Source organism: Onychomys torridus, chromosome 10 (genome assembly GCF_903995425.1).
Source record: "Onychomys torridus chromosome 10, mOncTor1.1, whole genome shotgun sequence".
Classification (NCBI taxonomy): domain Eukaryota; kingdom Metazoa; phylum Chordata; class Mammalia; order Rodentia; family Cricetidae; genus Onychomys; species Onychomys torridus.
Genome location: NC_050452.1, coordinates 36,922,974 through 36,945,949, shown reverse-complemented (window position 1 = coordinate 36,945,949; position 22,976 = coordinate 36,922,974). Strand labels below are relative to the sequence as shown.

The 22,976-nt window shown below is 48.7% G+C and overlaps 1 protein-coding gene across 1 annotated transcript in view; it reads left to right on the top strand.

Moving 5' to 3' along the window:
• The first annotated feature begins 11,931 nt into the window (after positions 1–11,931).
• The window catches only part of Dcun1d4 (defective in cullin neddylation 1 domain containing 4), a 76,950-nt gene continuing 65,905 nt past the window's right edge, over positions 11,932–22,976 (top strand). Inside the window, exon 1 of the mRNA XM_036200590.1 lies at positions 11,932–12,079. Within this exon, the coding sequence (XP_036056483.1) occupies positions 12,055–12,079 (25 nt within the window). The 5' untranslated portion in view covers positions 11,932–12,054. The remainder of the gene's footprint in view (positions 12,080–22,976) is intronic.

Here is a 22,976-nt window from a genome sequence, read left to right as displayed (position 1 = left end):
GATGTAATTACTGCCTTCTTAATTCTAGTAAACCCAGGGAACAAGTTGCTCATGGGAACCTGTTTTGGAAAGCATAAGTTTAAAAAAAAAAAAAAAATCCGGGCGGTGTTGGCTCATGCCTTTAATCCCAGCACTCGGGAGGCAGAGGCAGGCAGATTTCTGTGAGTTCAAGGCTAGCCTGGTCTACAGAGCGAGTTCCAGGACAGGCTCCAAAGCTACACAGAGAAACCCTGTCTCAAACAACAACAACAACAACAACAACAAAGAATTTGCCAGACCTGGTGGCTCACACCTTTAATCCCAGCACTCAGAGTCTGGTGGCCATTCCCTCAGGCTGGAGTTGTGGTGGCTGGCTGCTGGGAGCCTAGGGAGCCCAGGCTTGTTTTTAAAATTCCGGGGAAGGAAGTTGATTGGTCCAGCTGAGGTCACATGCTCCCCAGTCGGGGTGGGGCTTCTTGTCTGGCAGCCGCGTGGTATATGTTGGGGTGCTGCAGTTCCTGCCAAGAAGAGGGGTGTCCTTCCGAGTAAAAGATGGGTTGTGCTAAACAGCAGCTGTTGGTGTCCCCAACCGCTGTGCCTCTTCAGCTCAACAGCCCTGCCTCGACAAATATGCCCAACAGCTAGGCCTCTGCAGGTGGCGCGGGGAGCTTCTGGGTCCTTGTTTCCTAGGCAGGTGGTGGGGGGAGCTCTCTGAGCTCACCTCCAACATGGCTCAGCCCCCTCATTCCATCCCCTTTGTCCTGGTTCTGTTCCGAGGAAAAATTCTGTTCCGGTGTTAGAGGTGACCTGTCGTGACAGTGGGTGGCCTTGGCCAAGCAGGACTTAATGGAGGTGAGAGCAGGGGAAGGTCAAAAAAAAAAAAACAACAAAAAACAAAAACAACAACAACAAAAAAAACGTGTGTGTGTGTGTGTGTGTGTGTGTGTGTGTGTGTGTGTGTGTGTGTGGAGAAGGCGGTGCTGGAGGAAGTAGGTTGTGTGGAGGAAGTAGGTTGGGGTTCCCCCCACCCCCATTGATTTCTTCCCCGATTTCTGTTTTCCCCAAACTCAGTTTACCCAAGAACAACACGCCTGTCGTCCACAAGGGTCTGAGGAAATAAGACACTGGAAAGGTAAGTTTTGACGGTAGCAAGTTGGTCAAAACATCCATCAATTGCCCCTTGGGTGCTCAATCTGACTGGCTCCCTTTAGGTCTGTACGGTTCTGGGAGTAGAGTTTGATGACGTTGAAATAGCCTGAACCCAGGGTTTGTGTGAGGAAGCCTTCTAATTGGAAGCGGAAATACCAGAGATAATGAAGAGTCAAGGTCTTTTTTTTTGTTTTTGTTTTTTGTTTTTTTTTTCTTGGCTCCGGGGCGGAACTGTTCTGGTCCATGATTGGTTGACTGTTGTTTTGGACCTGTAGTGAGGCAGCACACCATGACAGGAGCTCCTGGCTAGCTGCCAACACTCATTTCAGGGAACACAATAGTCAAAGGAGGGGTTGGTGTCCCACAGCCCTTTTCAAGGCCACGCCAGTCCCCCCCATGACCCAAGCTTTGTGCCTGGCGAAGGAGTTAGCCTTTAAATCATGGACTTTTGAGGGAGGGAGGCATTCCGGATTCAGAGAATAGCAGGGGGACTAGGGCAGCAGAAAGGAAGTAGATCTCCATCTTGTGACGTCAAGCTGTAAGAAACTCCCTGCTCCTGTAATCAACCCCAACATCTTCCTAGGATCGTAAGGTTGGATTGTCTTGGATCTTGTCGGTTTGTGTTCCAATCCTCCAGGCTCCTCCTCTGTGACTTCCCTCAGGGCTGTCTTTCAAGCTCATTGTAATCCTCTTCAACACAGATAGGGGACCCTGAGGCTTGCCTTCACCCACTGAGGGGATGGGGTGGGGTAGACCTCTGCCCCCTCCTGAGACGAAGGTGCTGCTTTGGGTCCTGCCTGCTTCGGGTCCTGCTTTAGATCTGCTCAGCTGCTTAGCAAGGAAGGGAGGAAAGGGCGTTGTCTTGGACCAGAGATCTGTGGTTCTTGTCAACACTTCATGGTGACAGAGAACAGGTCTTGCCCCCAAGGACTGTGCTCAGTGTGCCTCTCTGCTAGGTCTAGAAGAACAGACTCAGACCCATCCATGTTCAAGGGCTCTGAGTGTGATTTAAGGATGAACAAGCAGTCCTACCTAAGATATTGTGGAGAGAAATGATAGAGCAATGGCAGTTGGATAAAGAAGATCCGAGGCAGGCCTGCTGGGTTTGATTTCCCCTAGCACCACCCTAAGGAGCTCTGTGACCCCAAGTCACTTTACCTCCCTGGGTTTTAGCCTCCTCCTCTGTGAAATGGCCTATACAAAAGTACTTAACTTCTCAGGATGGTTTGCGGGAGTGAATGAGTTAACATGGGGCTTCGGAACAGTACCTGGCACCAAGTGAGCAGCGAGTTGTTTAGTAACATCGCTGTTCTGAAATCTGCTATCTGTGGTATCTTGGAAGGCTTTTCGAGGCTGAGGTTCTGGAATGTAGATGGAGGTTGTGGTGGTTGAGTTTCAGAGCCAGGAAAAGGGATGCAGACGACAACATGGGCTGGTGTGGGCTCAAGGCCGGACTCAGAGTGATTGGCTGTAACTGCAGGACAAGGACAGGCCCGCTGAGAGCCCTTGTGCTATTTACTGTCTTTGGGGGAGGGGCAAGGAGTGGTTGGATTTGGGGTCCCAAAGCCGGTGGGCCGAGGAAAAGAAGCCTTCTGATGACAGAGAAGGCAAAGAGGATTGTAGATGGAGGGCACAGAGCCTGGGTGAGGTGGCCTCAGAAAAAGGAACACTGGCTGGAGCCCAAGCTGGAGTTGGAAGAAAAATCTGGAATGAGATTAAGTCTGTTCTTGGCATTTCTGTCCCAAAGAGCAAGACTCCTCTTGCCCAGTGCCCAGGATCTTCACACAGAAGGTGCTGGCGAGAACTCACCAGCCTTGCCCCCAGCCTGTCCCCAGCCTTGCCCCTCAGCCTTCTCCCCAGCCTTGACCCCAGCCTTGTCCCTCATCTTTGTCCCCCTATCCTTGACCCCAGCCTTGTCCCCAGCCTTCTCCCCCAGCCTTGACCCCATCCTTGTCCCCCCAGCCTTGTTCCCCAGCCTTTGTCTCCCATCCTTGTCCCCCAGCCTTGACCCCAGCCTTGACCCCAGCCTTGTCCCCCCCAACCTTGTCCCCCAGCTTTGACCCCAGCCTTGACCCCCCACCTTGTCCCCCAGCCTTGACCCCAGTGTTGGCCCCTAGTCCTCAATCTGCTGCCTTTACCTTCCAACTCTCCAGCAAAATTCTCGTTATTGGAGCACAGCTCAAAGTGTCAGCAGTGCTTAGGAGGAAAGCTAACAGAAGGGAACTAACCTCACCCTGACAAAATTACAGAGAGCTACCAACTGTTGCCTGAAGCCCCTGGACTCCAAGAAGGCAATACCTGTCAGCCCAGACAAATGGCTAATCTAGGCATTCATTCTTTTTCTTCTCACTATGTAGCTCTATGACTGTCTTGGAATTCATTATACACACCAAGCTGTCCTTGAACCCAAGGAGATCCACTCACCTCTGCATCTCAAGTGCTGGGGTTGAAAGTGTGCACCATTAGGCCTTGCTTAATCTAGGTGTTCTTCATGAGGGAGGGTGATGAGGCTGATTATGGCCAGGCTTCAGACCTTTGCTAGAGAATTACTAATGACTTTGAAAAGGGTCTGAGACCCCCCAAATGCTAACGACATTGCCCTGACCTATCTTGGCTAAGGCAGGAAAAGAAAGTAGTAGGTAAATATCTGTGTTAGTTGAAGACAATAGTTTTTAGGGAGATAAATATGAGTTCTGTTGTACATGAGCACATGGATGTTTGCAGGTTCTATTCCAAGTTTGGAACCACTGATTGTTCTTGAGTGTGTACATGATAATTTGCTTTCCTCCCAGAATGGCCCCCATGGTAGTTTGTAGGTAGCATCCATTGTGGGGGAGTGTGTGGTTGGAGGTGTGAACACACTAAGGCAGCTTCAACCTGGTTGTAAGTGAGGCTGGAATCTGCTGAGTCAGGGGTTTGAGCATCCTGCATGCTAGAGCTTTCTAGAACAGGAACTTCTTACCCCCATAGTGTAGTATCACCAAGAAAGTGGGCATATATTTCCCACAGCTCCTGCCCTCCTCTCCCCTCTTCTCCTCCCCCTCCCCTTTCCTACTGCAGTCTGCCTTCTCCATCCACTCTCCCAGAATGCTTCACTCAGCCATAATGAGATGCTCGGCTGCCGGAGATCTGGAGATGGATGGGGTCTCCTGTACCGCCCTGAAAGGGATGTTAAAAAGACATTGTATTCATGAAAGCAGGATGGAGGAGGCAGAAAGATGAAGAGCCCGACAACACACAGAAGCCATTGTCCAAGGAAAATGGTTGTTCTTTCTGTCCATCACCTGCTAGCTGCAGTAATTGAAGAAATGCTAGATTCAGGGAAGTCACCACAAAGGTCAGGCATTGTTTAGACTGAATTGGAAAATTATTCCTTCCGAGATTGAATTAAATGCAACATCATTAGGACTTGATTAGCTCAGTGTGGAATAAGGGGAGAAAATCCAATTCAGAGACTGTGTGGTAAGGAATGAATACATTTTTATTCAAACCCTGTTAATTCCCTAGGCAGGTGTAATCCCCACAAAGTGAAAGGCCCTGGGTAGAAAGGAAACAGCCAGCTTAAGCATCCCATATTTGCTCTAGAAAAAAAACAAAACAAAACGATTAGTTAAAAGGTCTATGAATGCAACCTGATAGCTGTGTGACAAGAAATCTTGGAAGTTAGAATTATTTTTGAGCTGAGGATTGAACCCCGGGCCTTACGCTTGCTAGGCAAGCACTCTACCACTGAGCTAAATCCCCAACCCCTAGAAATACACACATACACACACACACATTTTATATATATATATATTTTTGGTTTTCTGAGACAGGGTTTCTCTGTGTAGCTTTGCGCCTTTCCTGTATCTTGCTCTGTAGACCAGGCTGGCCTCGATTAAAGTGCTGGGATTAAAGGCATGCACCACCATTGCCCGGCATGAAATATTTTTTAAAAAAATAAATGAAAATTCCTTTATCACTACTATAGGCAAAACAAATTCATTGCTGAATGAAACCAAAGCAAAACATGGATGTTTAGTGGTCATTGGAAGATACTTGGTGCTGTTAAGGGATCCTTGAGATGACTGTGTCATCTGGAAAGAATCATTTTGAGTTGAAATGAGCCCTGAGCTGGGGAGTAGCTGACTGTACCTCATAGGCATGTTTTCAGGTCACTGGGAAACATAGAGGTCCCAAGCAGCGGGGACTCAGATGCTCCTTCTTTGAACTTCTAGTCCTAGGAGTCATTCTGTACACTTGACCCTGCCACCCCTAATTACCCACTGATGAAATGAATCCTGCCTTTATAGATGAAGCCAGCCAAACTGGCTTACTGATTTTTCTTTCAGACAAGCCCTTGCTATGTAGCGTAGCCTTGACCTACCATGTCATCCGCCTGCCTCAGCATTCTGACTACCATCATATTTGGCTCTCAGTTAAGTTTAATGTGATCATTTGGTGGTTGTAAATGGTAGGGTCTGTCCTAATTCAGCTTGGCTCACTCGGAGGAGATGAAAGGGGCCTTAAGCAGGACTGGGAAGGTGCCTTGGTTGTGAAGGGCTTGCTAAGGATGCAGGAGGCCAGTAAGAAGCTCGGTGCTTTAGTGTGTACCTGTAATCTTAGCATTGGGAAGGTGGAGTCGGGTGAGTCCCTGTGGCTCACTAGTTAGCCATTCTAGGTGACCAACAGGTTCAGTGAGAGATCCTATCTCAAAAAAGATATTGTGGAGAATGCTTGAGGAAGGCATTTGATATCACCTGCTCGTTTCTACACATGTGCACTTAAGTGCATCCTTTTACACACACACACACACACACACACACACACACACAGAGTGATGTTAGTAACTGTGGCTCTCAGGAAAGAACAATTACTTCAAAGTACAAAGAAGAGAAATTGAATAATTACAGGAATACAGTATGAGTCTCTATTCATAGAAAATCTTCTAGAACGTACTACAATTGGCTTATTGTTTGGATATCAACTTTCTATACTCACAGGACTTATATCTGTGTGAATTCCCAATATGAACACCACTCTTTCTTTGTTAGGCAAATGTTTGCATTTTCTGTCACAGTAAGCTGCATTGGCGACTTGTTTCTGTGAGCACACTCTCGCATCCCTGTCTCTACCTTTACTGTAAATTTTAGAAAGCTAGAGAAGAAAGAATGCAAGCGTCCAGGTTAAGTTCCTGTTGCTGTCACAAAGCACCGACCAAAAGCAGCTTGGGGAGAAAAGGGTTTATTTGGCTTCCATATTTCAGTCTATCATTGAGGAAAGCCAAGGCAGGAACTCAAGGCAAGGACTCAAGGCAGGGACTCAAGGCAGGGACTCAAGGCAAGAACTCAAGGCAGGGACTCAAGGCAGGGACTCAAGGCAAGAACTCAAGGCAGGGACTCAAGGCAAGAACTCAAGGCAGGGACTCAAGGCAAGGACTTAAGGCAGGGACTCAAGGCAGGGACTCAAGGCAAGAACTCAAGGCAGGGACTCAAGGCAAGAACTCAAGGCAGGGATTCAAGGCAAGAACTCAAAGCAGGGACTCAAGGTAGGCTCTGAAGCAGATATCTTAGAGTCATGCTGATTACTGGCTTGCTCCGCATGGCTAGCTTGCTTTCTTATACAATCCAAGAACATGTACCCAGGGATGGCCTCACCCACAGTGGGCTGTGTTCTTCTTCATCGATCATCAAGAAGATGTCCCAGTCAGGCAGTGGTGGCACATGCCTTTTTTTTTCCCCCAGGGCTGAGGACCGAACCCTTGCACTTGCTAGGTAAGCGCTCTACCACTGAGCTAAATCCCCAACCCCTGGACACATGCCTTTAATCCCAGCACTCAGGAGACAGAAGCAGGTGGATCTCTATGAGTTCGAGGCCAGCCTGGTCTACAAAGCAAGTTCCAGGAAAAGGTGCAAAGCTACGCAGAGAAACCCTGTCTTGCAAAACCAAACCAAATCAAACCAAAAACCAAAAACCAAAAAAAGATGTCCCGCAGACATGGCCACAGGCCAGTCTGACAGGGACAAGCCCTCAAAGATGTTACCCCCCTTTCCCAAGTATCTCTAGTGTGTGTCACGTTGGCAAAAACCAACCACCACCGCAGGTAGTTAAATATAGTGACAATCTAGAGAGGGACTAGCTTAGGGGAAAAGACAGAGGTGGTGTGAGAGTCAGCACGTGACAGAATGTGAGGGGTGCTACAGCCATATCAACAACCTCACCATTGCTTAGGCACATCCACTGGACCTGTGTTCCAGGATCCAGAGTCTGAAGCATTCACCATTATTACAAGACTGAGCCTCGCCAGGCCAAGTCCCATAACCAGTTATAGAACCTATTCTTTTCACTATTTTGAGAAAATGACAAAAGTGATTCTTAGGCTAAAAGAAGTGTCCTAACAATTCTGTGTGTTAATTGAAAAAAAAAAAAACAGTTGGGAGATATGTTATTTAAAGACTTATCTTTCATTTCTGTTCTGTGTATGTGTGTGCCTGTGTGAATGCATGTGAATGTAGGTACCCTGGGATGGGCAGAGGGTCCTCAGACCCGACATGCATGCTAGGCACTGAACTCCATTTCTTTGCAAAAGCAATACTCTCTCTTAACCACTGAGCCACCTCTCCAGCTACCCATTTTGAGGATATATTATAGATAGAATGGTGGTTCATAAGAAAATGGAAGCAGGGGCTGGAGAGATGGCTCAGAGGTTAAGAGCACTGGCTGTTCTTCCAGAGGTCCTGAGTTCAATTCCCAGCAACCACATGGTGGTTCACAACCATCTGTAATGAGATCTGGTGCCTCTTCTGGCCTGCAGGCAGAACACTGCATATAATAAATAAATATTTTTTTAAAAAAGAAAATGGAAGCATCATTAAAGTGTATTTTAAGCTTGCATTCCACTAACATCAGTTCCACAAGTTACCTGTTTATGACTCTGAGGAAATTAACTATCCTGTTTTCTATGAATACACCTAAATTTTTATTCATTTTCATTTCCACATCCTGAATACTCACTTAGCATGACTTTTGTTAGCTTGAGGAGTTCCACATACTTTCTCTGAAATCAAAGGTTACATTAATTCCTCCATACTATGTTTCCTTTCTTACTCCAAACCTTACCAGGGATACATTTATCTACTAATGAAAGCTGGCCCAATTCCATTCCAGTCTCCCAGGCTCTGCAGTTCTCCATTCCATATCCCAAACCTAGTACACATAAGCATATTGACTGGGATCTGTGATATTAAAGCCAAAAACTTGTGATTCTTTCACTAGACTTCCATGTCAAACCCTCATCTAGTCTTAAGTTCAAAATGTATGTTATGGAAATAAATACTGTATTTCCTAACAAAATAGAGAATTACTGATTAAGCGCTCAGTAACTTGTCCATATTGTTACTTAGTGTTTTAAATCTGTAACCAAGTGCATATTGTTACTATTTTAAATCGGTAATGAAGTGACATGCTGCACCTCCAAACCTGCCTGTCCCAGTCTCAAGAGACTCAATTATTTTCTCCTAGGATTTGAATTGAGAAGATATTATTTCAGTAAACATCTCTACAGGGACCTTGTTATTTGGGAATGTTACTGGATGAGAAAAAATTTAAAATAACATAATATATTGAGATATTCCCCACTGGATATCATGAGAAGGCCATATTCCAAATAGGAAGAATAGAATTTGTGTTATAGCCCGGTAGAACTTCCAAGTAGGAGGGGAGAGCATCCTCTTGGGAATCTGAGATGTTCTCATTGGACCAGTGTGGTGATGGGGAGATGTAGACAAGGAGCTGGAAACTTGTGGGGTTTTTGTTGTTGTTTTTTTAATTTTTTGAAGATTTATTTATTTCACATAAAGTGTTCTGCCTGCATGTGTGCCAGCAGGCCAGAAGAGGGCGCCAGATCTCATTACAGATGGTTGTGAGCCACCATGCGGTCGCTGGGAATTGAACTCAGGACCTCTGGAAGAACAGCCAGTGCTCCTAACCTCTGAGCCATCTCTCCAGCCTGGAAACTTGTGTTTTTAAATACTGCTTTGTTCTTGTTCAGCCTGATGACTTGGATTAGCTATTTAATATCTTTCAACTTCCAGTCTCATATTCTTTTTTTTTTTCCTTTTTTTATTTAAAAAATTTTTTATTATTAAGACATTTTCTATTCATTTTACACACTAACCACATATCCCCCTCTCCTCCATCCTCCCCACCCCCAGTCTTCCTCCTCATCCCACCCCTATTCCTACCTCCTCCAAGGCAAGGACTCCTCTGGGGAGTCAGCAGAGCCTGGTCCATTCAGGTGAGGCAGGTCCAAATCCCTGCCCCTGCACGAAGGCTGCGCAAGGTGTCCCACCATAGGCACTGTGTTTCAAAAAGCCTGCTCATGAACCAAGGGATGGATCCCAATCCCACTGCCTGGGGGGGGGGGGCGGGCGTGCCCCCGATAAGCAACTGTCTTGCCTCTCCGGAGGGCTTGGTCCAGTCCCATGAGGGCTCCACAGCTATTGGTCCACAGTTCATAGGTTTCCACTAGCCAGTCCCATATTCTTATAACGAGGAAGTTGGATTTGGTAATCACCACAGTTCCTTTCAGATACAAAATTCCCCATTCGTCATCATCCAGTTTACTTGTAAGGACAGTGAGACAGTGTCCACTATTGGAAGCCACTGGAGAACTGAAAACGTAACTGTAACAAGTTCCCTCACCATGGTGAGTTATGATTTTGTGGACAGTTGGAATGTCTGGGGCATATGCACAGAGCATCATGTAGTCGTTTTATTATTCATGAGACTTACGGAGTAGTGAGGCTCAGCTGACTAAGAAAGAGTGTTGCCTCTCAGTTCTCAGGCTCTAGCTGACCCACTACCGTCATCTGGGTAAATTAAATCTGTATTTTACTTGAAAATAAGCAGAATGACACTACTGAAAAACAGCAAAGGTTGTGAATTCTATACTTTTTTTTTTTTTCCCCCAGGATAGTATGTATGAGTCAAGGAAGTGCTGAGAGCTAGGGAGAAAGCAGACTGGCAGATCTTTTAGACTTAATGATCACACAACAATAAAGCTCGCTGCAGATAAATCAATATGGCAAATTAATAGCTAATATAAATCATGGGTTTATTTTAACTTAGAAGAATCAAGAAGCAAGCCCTTTTCTGTGCAAAACAATATGGGAAACAAAACTCAAACACATACAACTATACACACAAGATCACAGAAACATGAGTAAACTGTAATCCTTGATTTTCTAGATTAGGCTGAAATCAGAAATGGAATAACATAACATAGGTACATTTTGCTTGCTCAGAGTAAGCACTTTTTTATTACCCAGGGGTCCACAGATACCTTCCTTTGTCTATGAGGCTGTCCTGTTAATGGCATCCAAAAGGACGCTCTATGAAGGATTCATGTCTTCAGGTACAATTCTGAGGTTCTGCAACTTGAGGAAGTGAATCTCCTGCATTTGAGTGATAAATGAGAGATAAAATTATAGGGATGCGGGGTTGGGGATTTAGCTCAGTGGTAGAGTGCTTGCCTAGCAAGCTCAAGGCCCCGAGTTCAGTCCTCAGCTCCGAATAAACAACAACAACAAAAAATTATAGGGATGCAATTTATTACAAAGACATTGGGGATGATGAGGTGGAGCATATCACAACTAGAGTGACGTGGATGACAAGGACTCTCAGCTAACTTCCTCTTGTAACGATGGTCCTGATTTCAGAACCCTGCAGCTCAAAAGCCTAGGCTGCAGAATTCCGAATCCTAACGCCTGACCCCTTTGTTATCTTTGGTCGTGTCATCCGTTCTCTGTGGCTGGATCTACAGAACGCCCAGGCTGTGGTTGAGGCAAGGGCTATAGGAGGTGCGGAAGTGGAGTGTGTGTTTGGGATGGGGGCGGGGCGGGGCGGCCCTCCGTGAACATCTCTAAGCGTTATTACATTACCGTAGTGATTGAGAAGAACTGATTTTCAAGTACTGAAAAACGCAGAGAGGAACTTCAAAAAAAATGCAGAATTTTGATTTAGGACTCTTAAGGATCAGAACCCCATTAACGCTTCCTTCTGTCAAACAACAGCGGTTCACTTTCCGGCCAGGTTCGACTTAGGTTTCCTAGACTAACAGTCTGGGGACAAGGCTTGCCCGGGTGCCAGGCTGATCCCAGAGCCTAATGTGATACAGTTTTTCTCGCTGTCTGGGGAACCGCAGAGGTGTCTGACGGACAATGTCTGCAGCATGCGAAACCTTTGGCTCAAGCAACGCGTGACTAAAAAAGAAGCTGATTTCCAAAGTTGGGGACAGAAGGCTGGTGGGATAAAAGGAGGGTTTAGTTCGAAATGAAGAAGCGGAGATTTTTTTTTTCCCCTCTAATTTCCTACAATGGATAACGATTGGTGAGAACTGTCGCGAGCCGGACGCGGGCAGTAGCAGGAAGGACAGGTCCCCGTGGTCCCGAGCGTGGCTCCAGGTCACTCCGCCAGCTTTGTTTCCGACTCTTAACCGGGCTCTCGGTTGGTCTCCCGCTCCAAGGATCCGCCCGCCACAGGGCGGGGCTTCAGGGTCAAGGTGGGCCAATTCCCCAGGCTCGCCCCTCCACGCGCTTTCAGACCCCGGGATGACTGGCAGCCGCTGGGTCCAACGGGAGGCTCTAAAGAGTGGCCTCCACCAAGGGGCGGTCGGAGGCGAGGCGCCGCGGCCAATCGCGTTGCAGGCTAGGGGGCGGGGCCTCCTTGCCAGCTCCAGGCGGGCGCAACCAGCACTCCTTCGGGCAAATGAGAGCCCAAGAGGGGGCGGTCCCCCGGTTGGGGTCCAGCCAATGAGGAGGGCGGGATGGGCGGGCCGGAGTGGCAGCCGCCGGTCTTCTGCTGCGAGCTAAGGTTTGGAGAGTCGGTGGGGGGACCGCGAGTGGAGCGCGGGAGCCCGGGCGGCGAGCGGGTGTGAGCTGCCCGAAAATGCACTCGGATGCTGCAGCTGTCAGTGAGTAGCGCAGAGCCAGCGGGCTGGATGCGGGCCCGCATACCCCGTCCGTCCCCGTGCTCTCCTCTCCGCTTCTCGGGTCCCGATCGCCCTGGAGTCCCTGGCCCGGGAGCGGGCTGATCCCCCTCCTGGAGCCCGAGGGCCGTGACGCCGCGGGCGGCTGGGGCGGGGGCAGGGACGGCGGGGAGGGGGTGGGGATTGGCTGGCTTTCCGCGGTGGGGGAAGGCGGGGGGACCTGTTCTGAAGGCCGGGGGCCGGGAGTCTGTGGTGCATGGAGGTGGAGACGGCGGCGGGGGCTGGCAGCTGGGGCCGGGGGTGGCACGGGCGGGCAGGGAGCGGGCCTATATGGTCTGGGTGCAGGGTGAGGCTTGCAGGGGCTCGAGCGGTGCGGTCGGCCGGGGAAGGCGCGCGCGGGGGGTGGGGTGGGGGGCAGTGCGAGGGGAGCGGGGGCGGGGACAATGGGAAGGAGGGCTGGGGGCGGGGGCGGGAACAATGGGTGGGGAGCGGGGGCCGCGGCCAGGCCGGTGAAGGGCTGCAAGCTGATGTAACGGGGGGGGGAGGGGGCACGGAGTGGGAGGCACCGCGGTGGGATGGGATAGTTGAGGAGTCCCGAGTGCGGGACGGCGGGCCCGCTGGCGAGAAGGCGTGGGGGCAGGTGTTGGGACGGTGGGGTCCCTGGAGAAGAGGATGGCGGCTAGGGCTGGGATGCAGCTCAGGGGCTGGGATAGGGGGCGGGGTGGTGTGTGGAGTGAGTTTGGAGGAAGAGGAGGTGCCGGGGGGGGCGGGGAGCGGGGACTAGGAGGGCTGTCATTCCGGGTTCGGTGCTTTCGGGGCGGAGTGGGGGGCGTTGGACTGTGCCTTGGGGGAGGTGCTTCCTCCCGGGAGGGGCCGGGTCCTGCCTAGGAGGGGACCGCCCTGAGCCTCGGGGTGCGCGGAGGGGAGGGGGCGGGGCCGGGTACCCGGGAGGTGTCCCGAGGCTGGCCGTGGCCGCCGCGCTAGGCGAGCAGCAGGGACCGAGGTCAGCGCCGGCTGGGGTTGCAGGATCGGGAGGTGGGGCAGGGCCGCCATCTGCAAGCTGACCCGGCCCGGTAGGGTCCTGGACGCGGGGTGAGGGGACTAGCATAAGGGGGTGTCGGGGTCCCCGGCACTCTGTAGGTTTGGCAGTATGTGACGCAGTTGTCTAATTTCTGGCCATCAGGTGTGGAGGCTGATGCGTCAGGACCCGCAACCCTGTAGGAAGGGCCGCTTCGGAGGCACAGCACCGCGCGTGCGGGAAGCGACCTCAGCCCGAAGCACCGGGAGGGCGCTTTAGGGGTTTCCTTTAGGGTCTGGCTCCTGGAGCCGGTGTGAAGGGAAAGGCAGGCTCGCGGAATTGTGGGACTTGTAGTTCTTGCCGCGCCGGGCCGCGGTTGGGTTGGGTGCACGTGGGTAACTGTGGAAACGAGTCCCAGAATGCAGCGCGCCCCTTAGAGCCTCCCTGCCTGGCTAACTCGTGCTTTATGCCGCGGAGATCCAATGCCTTCTCTCCCGGGTTCCTTGGGACAGTGTCCGTCGCAGAGGGAGAGCCCAGGCCAAGCCCTGGCCTTTCTCTGAGTTAATTATTTTTCCCTGCATCTGGTAGCCTTGCGGAGCGAATGCTTAGTCGTGAACCATCCTGCACACACTCCTTCTAAGGCAACGTTTAGCGTGGAGCCTTTAGAGTGGATCCAGCTTGTGGAAGCCTAAGGGTGAAGTGTACAGCCTTACATAAGTATGGGAACTAAGTAGAGACACGTCTATCCCCGGAGAAGAAAATACAGATAACTGCGCTGGTATTTCGTGGGCTGTTTGGTTTGCCCAAGAACTAGGGGATTTTTTTTTTCCTCTTTCTTTTTCTTCCTTCCTTCCTTCCTTCCTTCCTTCCTTCCTTCCTTCCGTCCATCCTTCCTCCCTTCTTCTTCTTCTTCTTCTTCTTCTTCTTCTTCTTCTTCTTCTTCTTCTTCTTCTTCTTCTTTTTTAAAGTATATTGAGAGGAGTAGCTAAATGGAATTTGGGGTTGAAATAGTCTCATGCCTGAACCTGAAATGAAACTCCAAAGGTGAACAAAGGGAAAGTGATGTCTTCAGCTTTTATGTGAGTGCAGAGCAAATGAGGCTGTTGTTGGCCCTGTAGCTGCCAGGCTGGAAACTCTTGACTATTTCAGGTCTTCCCGAGTTTGTGGATTTCCCGCCACCACATCCTTGCCCATGTGGGGGCTATAGGATTGGCTCAGAGGTGATCGATTATTTTTGTGTGGTGTATCAGGTATTCTGAAACTATGGATAAAATAGTTACCAGAGGGGTGTTTTAGTGACTGAATGATAAACATCTTGCAGACAAGTTTTAAGATTTAGAAACCACTCGACATGGTTAAGACAGTACTGAACTTGCATATGTATTTCACAATTTTTAATAAAAAAATTATTTTTATTATTTTAAGCTATGTATATGTGTGTGAGTATGTGCACATTCTGTGCACATGCCATGGAGATCAGAAGAGGGCATTGGATGATCCCTCAGAACTGGAGTTATAGGTGGGTGTGAGCTGTTCAGCAGGAGTGCTGGGAATGGAACACAGGGCCTCTGCAAGAGCAGCAAGCACCCTTTAACTGCTGAGCCATTTCTCAACCCCTTACAGGATGACTTTTAAAATAAAGTCTGAGAGATTGGCTAGTGTGTGATGTTTGGAGGAAACAATTTATGTCTATCCCATTTCGACTTAACATCTGCTGCAAAATCTCTAAGAAACTTCTTGTAATATATATATTATGGAAAATCTTCAAAAATATTGAATGCCGGGATTTACTCTTGCCAAATGATAAGGCTGAAAAAATGCATGAGATCTGTAACTGTCTTCAAGATTTAAAGAAAGTATGGTGATACTTTATTTGTGCTGAAGTGTGATTTTATTTGTATGTTAATAAATAAAAGTTGCCTGGGGGTCAGAGCTAATAGCAAGCTATTTAGCAGAAGTCTGGCAGTGGTAGCACATGCCCTTAATCAGATCACATGGCAAGCAGAGTCTGTGTGTTTAAGGACATAGCCAGCTTGGAGACACACGCCTTAAATCTCAATTATCAACCATAGAGACCTGGAGGTCTGTACAGACAGGCAGTGATGAGAAAGTCAGGTGGTTGGGTTTTAGAACCAATGAGAAGGCAGAACAGAAAGTCAATAAAAAGTACAGACACACAGGAAGGTAGGTCTTTTTCTCAGGAAGGTCGACAGTGGCAGTGGTCGGTAAGAAGGTGGTCTCAGCTCTTGGCTACTGTTCTCTGATCTCTGGACTTTTAACTGTGCATTTGGCTCTGTGTTTCTTATTTAATAAGACCATTCAGAATTACATCTACAAGTATTAGTCTACATTTATTTTCGTTTGTTCCCATCATATTCTGAAGGACTTTTTGGGGGGAGGTAGTTTTATTAGTCAGGGTTCTAGAATAACAGAATTTATAGAATGAATCTCAAGGGCATTTATTAGAATGATTTACAGGCTGTGGTCCAGTTAATCCAACAATGGCTGCCTGTGTACAGAAGGTCCAAGAATCCAGTAATTGTTCAGTCCCTGAGGCTGGAAGTCTCAGCTGGTCTTCAGTATATACTGGAATCCTGAAGAAGCAGGCAAAGAGCAAAAAACTTCCTTCTTCTGTGGCCTTGGAGGCTTCCGGCAGAAGGCGTGGCCCAGATTAGAGGCGTGTCTTCTCACCTGAAAGATCCAGATGAGAAGCGGATCTTCCCACTTCAAATTAAGCAAAGTCCCTCACAGATTATGCAAAAAGCCCTCGTAGGTGCGCCCCTCCGTTTTGGGTTGTAGTTCATTCCAGGTGCAGTCAAGTTGGCAACCAAGAACAGCCATCACAGTAGTCTTGTCTATAACTGTACCAAAGAAGAAAGCTCCCTGGCCCTTTGTATACATTGACTTTCTTCATTCTCCATTCCTGGCCCACAGAAGGCCCCTACTTGGTGCTTGATGATATATATATATTTAAACTTCAAACTTTACCATTATCTCCTTCATTTTTATCTTGAGCTGTTATAACTTCCTTCTTGTTTTTATGTTTGCATCGTTCTCATCTTAATCACCATCGTGGTCGTCCATATAATTGTAGCTAATAATTATGCCAGTAATCCGGCTGACACAGCTGCAGAACCCAGTTTGTCAGAAACCTGGTACTTCGTGGCTTGTCAGCGTGCCTTTGATAGGTGCTGACTCCCAGGGCCATCTAGACTTAGGTTGTACCGAGGTGCTTCCATGTATCGGAAGTAGGCTGTTTATTTGGCCCCAGCTTTGTGGGTAGACGAGGTAAGAGGGAACCGACACCAGTTGATTTTGTACATTTGGTTAATAAAGCCTCAGTAATGTTAGTCACCCTCTTTGGAGCCTTAGATACTTCCCATCTTTTCCCCTATTTGGTAGCGGAAGAGAGAGGCTGTGATTTCAATATTTAACCTTGTTGCTGTGACCAAATTTTTAACAAAAGCAGCTTGAAGAAAGAAGGGTTTGTTCTAGCTCACGCTGTGGCGCAGGAGTGTGGGGTGGCTGGTTACATTGTATCTATAGCATGGCACAGTGTGAGATGGCTGGTTACATTGTATCTATAGCATGGCACAGTGTGAGATGGCTGGTTACATTGTATCTGCAGCAAGGAGCGAGGATTCTGGCTCTCCACCACTTCTTTTTTGCAGTTCATTCATGGACCCCCAGCCCATGAGAAGGTGATGCCCACGGTCATGGTGGGTCTTCCTTCCACTATTGAACCCTCTGAAAAAGACCCTCACAGAGATCCACAGTGTGCTTCTTAGGTGATGCCAATCCAGGGACGATAGTGACAAGATACAGGACCACAGGCTGTATCTGTTTCCAGCCCTACAATTATCCTCTCTCCCCAACTCATTACCGCCATTGTGGGTCTGACCCCGCCTTCTTTCTGATAAGCAGTGATCCTGTGAGAGGCTTTAGCCTGTGCTGCGTTGGTCCTTTAGCAGATGAACCATCTTGGCTTTTAGTATTTTCTTCCTACTTAAAAACCTCCAGGCTTTCCAGGTGCTCAGTGAAGTATGGCCCCCTCAGAACAAGAACACAGGAGGCAGAGGCAGGCGGATCTCTGAGTTCAAGGCCAGTCTGGTCTACAGAGTGAGTTCCAGGACAGCTGGGGCTACACAGAGAGACCCTGTCTACAAAACAAAAACAAATAGGAACCTAGTGGTATAGAATGGCTTCTGTAGCTGAGGTCTGGCTTCTCTCCTTGGAAGGCTCCCTCCTTCCTACTTGCCCTCAGCTCATGACAGTAAGGGACCAGGACAGTATTATACTCCCCAAGACCCATTGCCAGTGACCTACTTCCTCCAGAGGTCCCATATTTTTTAATCTACAAACAGCACTACTACCTGGGTACCAAGCATGTAAGATATGAACCTTTTGGGGGCATTTCATATACAGACCATGATACAGCTATATGTAACCCTTAATTCTGATTGAAGAATGTCTAGTCTAGAGAGATTGAAACGCTGGTATGTGTAAGGGACTAGGAAGAGTCTGTTTGGGACAGAAGGTAAGAGCTGTCACCGGGTTGGTTTGGGAGATAGGTTGACATCATTTTGATTTTCTTTTTTTCTGTCTTAGGTCCATATCCTGGTCTTAAGGCTTTACTTCTTCATGAAATAAAGCACAACAGTGAGATACGGGCTGGAGAGAGGGCTCAATGGTTAAGAGCACTGGCTGCTCTTACAGAGGACCTGGGTTTGGATCCCAGCACTCACGTAGTGGCTAACCACAGTCCCTACCTCCAGTTCCAGGGGATCTGACACCGTTGGCCTCTGAGGGCGGGCCTCAGGCACACACATGCACAGACATGCATGCAGGTAGAACACCCCTGCACATACCACAGAAGCAGTGCAGTGAGATTGGTAGTGCTCTTTCCCTTACTGTGTTCCAGTGTGTAAGTTCAAGCTTAGTTGACAGGTGAGGAGGACTCTGGTTGGGAGCCCAAGCTGCTATCAATCGCTTCCTGCAGTTTGTTCTTACTGTGAAATTCAGGTTACAAGTACCTCTTGAGAATTATTATTTTAAGAACACACTTTAAAAATGCGTCTTAGGAAGAACAGCACTGAAATGCATTTTAAATAGGATTGTGTGCTTTAGTATCACATGACAGTTTTAGACCAAAGGCCTTTTTTTTTTTTTCCCTCCTGGAGTGTCCATGATTCTGCAGAGTGCCTGCTACCTGAGGTTCGAATTGCTTTTCTTTTAATTAAAAAATGTTAAATGAGTTTTCTTTCTTTCTTTCTTTTTTTTTTTTTTCTTGGTTTTTCGAGACAGGGTTTCTCTGTTTACCTTTGCACCTTTCCTGGAACTCACTCTGTAGCCCAGGCTGTCTTCGAACTCACAGAGATCCACCTGGCTCTGCCTCCCAAGTGCTGAGATTAAAGGCGCGTGCCACCACTGCCCGGCACTTGACTTATTTTCACTTTAGAAAGTCAGACTGTCGTTTTTTGAAACTAGTGACTAGATGATAGGAAAAAGACCCCTCCCTCCGCCTGGGTAGCACCACCTCTTGGTGTGTGGTGTTTTGTTTTTTTTTTGTTTTTTGTAGGGGTGGGGGGTGTTTGTGGGTTCTTTTCCTCAAGAGTGTTTAGCAAACCTTTCTACCTGCTGCTTTGTATCAGCAAGGCTTGCAGAGCGGGGAGCTAAGCAACCTGATGGCTCTTTCTCCTTGAGGGTTCAGGCTCTTCCCTGGCGAGGGATCCTTACCTTAGCAGCGAGCTGATGGGAAGCACCCCTCCCTCCTCTGTACAACCTGAAGGCCGAGGCCAGCAAAGGCAAGAAAACTGTAGCCTGCCGAGAACCATTGTGGCTGGCGGGTGCTCATCCCAGGCGGCTCTGTTGTTGGTTTCAGAGGCTGGGTGCAGTCCTGGCTGGCTATGAGGAATGTCGCCATGTGCCTGTGGGGATTCTTGCAGTTTTGTGCTTGGCAGGCCTAGCTTTCTAGTTTTCCTAGTGAGTCTAGTGCTGTATTTAAAACGAAAACCCAAATGAAACCAACGCTTTTCTGTTTAAGCTCGCCACAGTTGGTTTCCAATGCTGCCGACTGAGAACTCAGACGTAGCCCCATCACTGGTCGGGTAACCTGGCAGAGGCTCTGTGGAGAAGAGCAGCTGTATCCTCTCAGTGCAGCTGCCTGTAGGCTCCACTTAGAGGTGATCAAAGAGGTGATCCATAAAAGGGTGCATGTAATGTCACATGTAATGTCACTGGTGGGAGCCAGCACGGTTGGGGCTCAGGACTCTCTGGTTGTCACCCAGAGCTATGTATGAAGTGGTCCCTACTGATGGCCAGCCTCTTATGTCTCCGAGAAACCCATTTCAGGAGGTGGGATGATCAGAAGCTGGCCCCTAACTCCTTGTGCATGTTCTGATTCTAGAATTCTAACTGGAAATATTGTGGTGGTTTTTTTTTTTTTTTTTTTTTTTTTTTTTTGGGTGGGGTATTTTGTTTAGCCAGAAATAATATGATAGTTCTAAAGCTTTCCTGGTGAAGTTTATTGAGGTTATAATTTACATGATGAAATTATAGCCACTTAAGTGTATAGTTGGATAGACTGGTAAACAAATACCCTGGTAGAGCAACTTGTAAGCCAGGATGCAGAACATATTCCAAGAGCCTCCCCATGTCCCGCCCACCAGTCAGCATTCCCCTAGACCCCACCTCCAGACACTTGGCTCTTCCGATGCGTCTGTGGTCTCCTTCATGTTGATGCTTGGTTATTTTTCTTTTCATGAGGCTATTACAGCATTACACACACTGAGCGGAAGGAAATGGTCTATTACAGCATTACACACACTGAGCGGAAGGAAACGGTCCATACTGCATGAACCACGCATCTCTTGATGGGTGCTTTCACCACAGGGAATGGTTATCCCAACCATTGTCCAGTGGGTTGCTTTTCTGCAGTCCAAAGACATGGCCCACCACTGTTTGCTCATGGGTGGATGCCCTGGTGTCTTCCCATTGCCTCATTCTTCACGGAAGGCAGTTTGCAAAGTAGGAAAGTGCTTGGTAGGTATAGCCCCTTGAGTCAGAATGTCTGGCTTCACATCCTTGCTCTGCTGTTTATTATTTATAAGATTGTAGGTGAGTTACTCAACTATTTCATGCTCAGAGATTTCCTGTATAAAAACTGCCTTCTTATTCAGGGGTGGTGGCACATGCCTTTAATCCTAATCCTTTCAGTACTTGGGAGGGAGAGGCAAGTGGATCTCTATGAGTTCAAGGCCAGCTTGGTCTACAGAGTGAGTCCCAGGACAGCCAAGGCTGTCCACAGAGAAACCTTGTCTTAAAAAACTAAAACACCCTGCTGTCTTCTGGGGCATGGAGCTGTCAGTCACCAGGTGTGTTGAGTACGTACCGTGTACAAGGCCCAGCTCTTCATTTTCCGAAAATCTTCATTCTGGTGTGGGTGAGGGGCAGATAATAACCAGGTATGTTTTGTGGTGATGAGAAAAATAAAGCAGAGGACGTGTGTGTGTGTGGGGGGGGGGGGAGGGCGGTTGCATGGAGGAGGGATAGCAGCATCCCGGCTTTCGCTGGGGGGCCGGCAGGCCTGATTGAGGAACAGCAAGGAGACTGGAATGCAGGGAGGAGAGTTGGAAGAAATGTTCCCAAGGAACCTATGAGCTGAGTCCCCTGGGGTGCTTCTGCTGCTGCTGGTTGGTAATGGTGGCCTCCTTGCTTGGCGTGGCCTCCTTGCTTGGCGTGGCCTCGCAGGAACCGTCAAGGAAGAGACATTCTGTTATTTGGACGACGGGTATGTTACTTAGCTGTCGCCAGACCAGACAAGGTCTCTTGGAGCCTGCTTTTCAGAGAGTGTGGAGGAACAGAGGGAGTGGGCAGGTGAGGGGTGAATGGTGGCTGCTGGGTTCATGGCTGTCCAATGTGTTTGGACCCAGGGGGAGGCACACAGCTGGACTTCCCAGAAGGCTCAGTAGTTATACCTTGTCAGCTTAGCCTTTGGTGTTTCGCTGGGCAAGGACAGAACTGGGCTCAGGAGTGGGTGGGCTTGAGAGGACAGGGAGTGGGCCGAACTCTGGCAGCCAGGTGGGCGCATGGGGAGCCAAGTGCAGGGGGAGGTGAGGTACAGGTACGTACCTGTAGAATGTCTGAGTGGACAGGAAGCACAGAGGGAAAGGGAAGACAGGACACTGGGAGAGATGTAAAGGGACATGGCTGGGCTAAGGCCTCTTACCCCTGTGTTTTCCACCCCACCCCAAGTAGATCTGTTGCACCCCCATTTCACAGGTGAGGAAGCTAGAATAAAGGAAGGGTAACCTCAAGGTCATGAAGCTTTTGCACAGTGGTTTGAGATTGAACTGGGCGTTCTGATGCCTGAGTTGAGGTGCTCCACGCTACAAGTGGACGGGTGTCAACTGCGCACGCTTGCTTTTCATTTCCTTCCCTGAGGGAGCATGTTGTCCTGGTCTGTGAGTGGCCAGGTCAGAGCCCGCTGGCACTGGTCTGCTGTACCTTAGACTCTTCCTCTTGGAATGGTGTGGCTGGTGGCCTGAGGTCCTGCAGCTTGATCTACATCCCTTGCTTGGCAGGGCCACCTGAAGTGAGAATAGGAACTCAACCGTGCTGGAGAACTGTGGCCCAGAAAAGTGCTCTGTACTCTCTTATTTGCTGCAGAAAGAGTTTCACTTGCTGAGGTTTTGTCTTAGATAGGTGTATGTGGAAATACTCTTGCAAGTTTTAAAATATAGTTGATGTCTAAGAACATTTTAGAAAAATGTCAGAACGTGAGGCTTGCCTCAGAGCCACTCAGCTTTTATAATGAAGTTAGCCCCACTGCACTGCATTTTTTTTTGTCTTAGGTCATGGTTAGGTATTTATCTTTAACATCTCTTTTTTTTTTTTAAAGATGCCATTTCCCGAACTATTCCAGACTTCTTGTCCTGAGCAATGAAATGGGACGGGTAGTTGTCAGTCAGTCCAGGGGATAGTGTACTAATGGTCTCAGAGATACATCTCCTTGTTAGCCCTCTGCTTGTGTTTCTGTCTAGCTGTTCCAGGTCCAGGCCTGGTCTCTTCTGGATCATAACAGTGAGAGGTAGAACCGATGTGTAGTATGGGCGGGGCTCCGTCAGTGTGCTTTGTGTACCAGCTTACTGATGCCTCCAGGAGCCTCTGGAGAGGATCTTGTCATTCTGGCTCAACAGATGGGGGCACTGAGGTGCCGTGAGTTAGGTTGATGTATGAGGTGTCTCAGCTGGGACTCTGGCCTAGAGCATGCCTGACCTGACATTCTTTCCTCTAAACCTGGCTCCTGAAACATCGAGATTGAAGGCTGTTTTGTCTCTGAATGACCCCGTGGAGCTGTGTACTCAGTGGTAGGCAGGGTGAGGAGATGGAATCAGGAGTCCTTTGTACCTTGTCACATTGGGAACTCAGCCAGCCTCTGCGTCCTGAAGTGACTGGATCCTTTGAGATGGCAGTGGTAGGCGCAGACACTGTGTCCTGGACGGCACGCCTCCTCTTGGGTGGCTGATTTCTTCTACCAGCCTCTTCCCTGGTTTCTGCTAGAGTGAGGCAGAAAGCACCCACCGCCGCCGGATGCCTGGATGGATTGAATTTTGGATCTTGTGCTCTGTGCAAATGTGCATGCCATCACAGTGACCCACTTGTCTGTGCTCTTTGTGTAGCCCCTCTCCTTTGGCTTTTTGTTCCCGTAGAAAATACATGAAGTTAACACTCTCCTCCCTTGTTTTCGCCTGGCTTCCTGCCCTTCGTTCCCACGCTGCAGGGCGCTGGATCAGTCTTGTCAGGCAGTGCCTTGGTTGTTGGAGTGGCTTTGGCTGCCGGCAGGTGATGGCTGAGTTGAGGGGC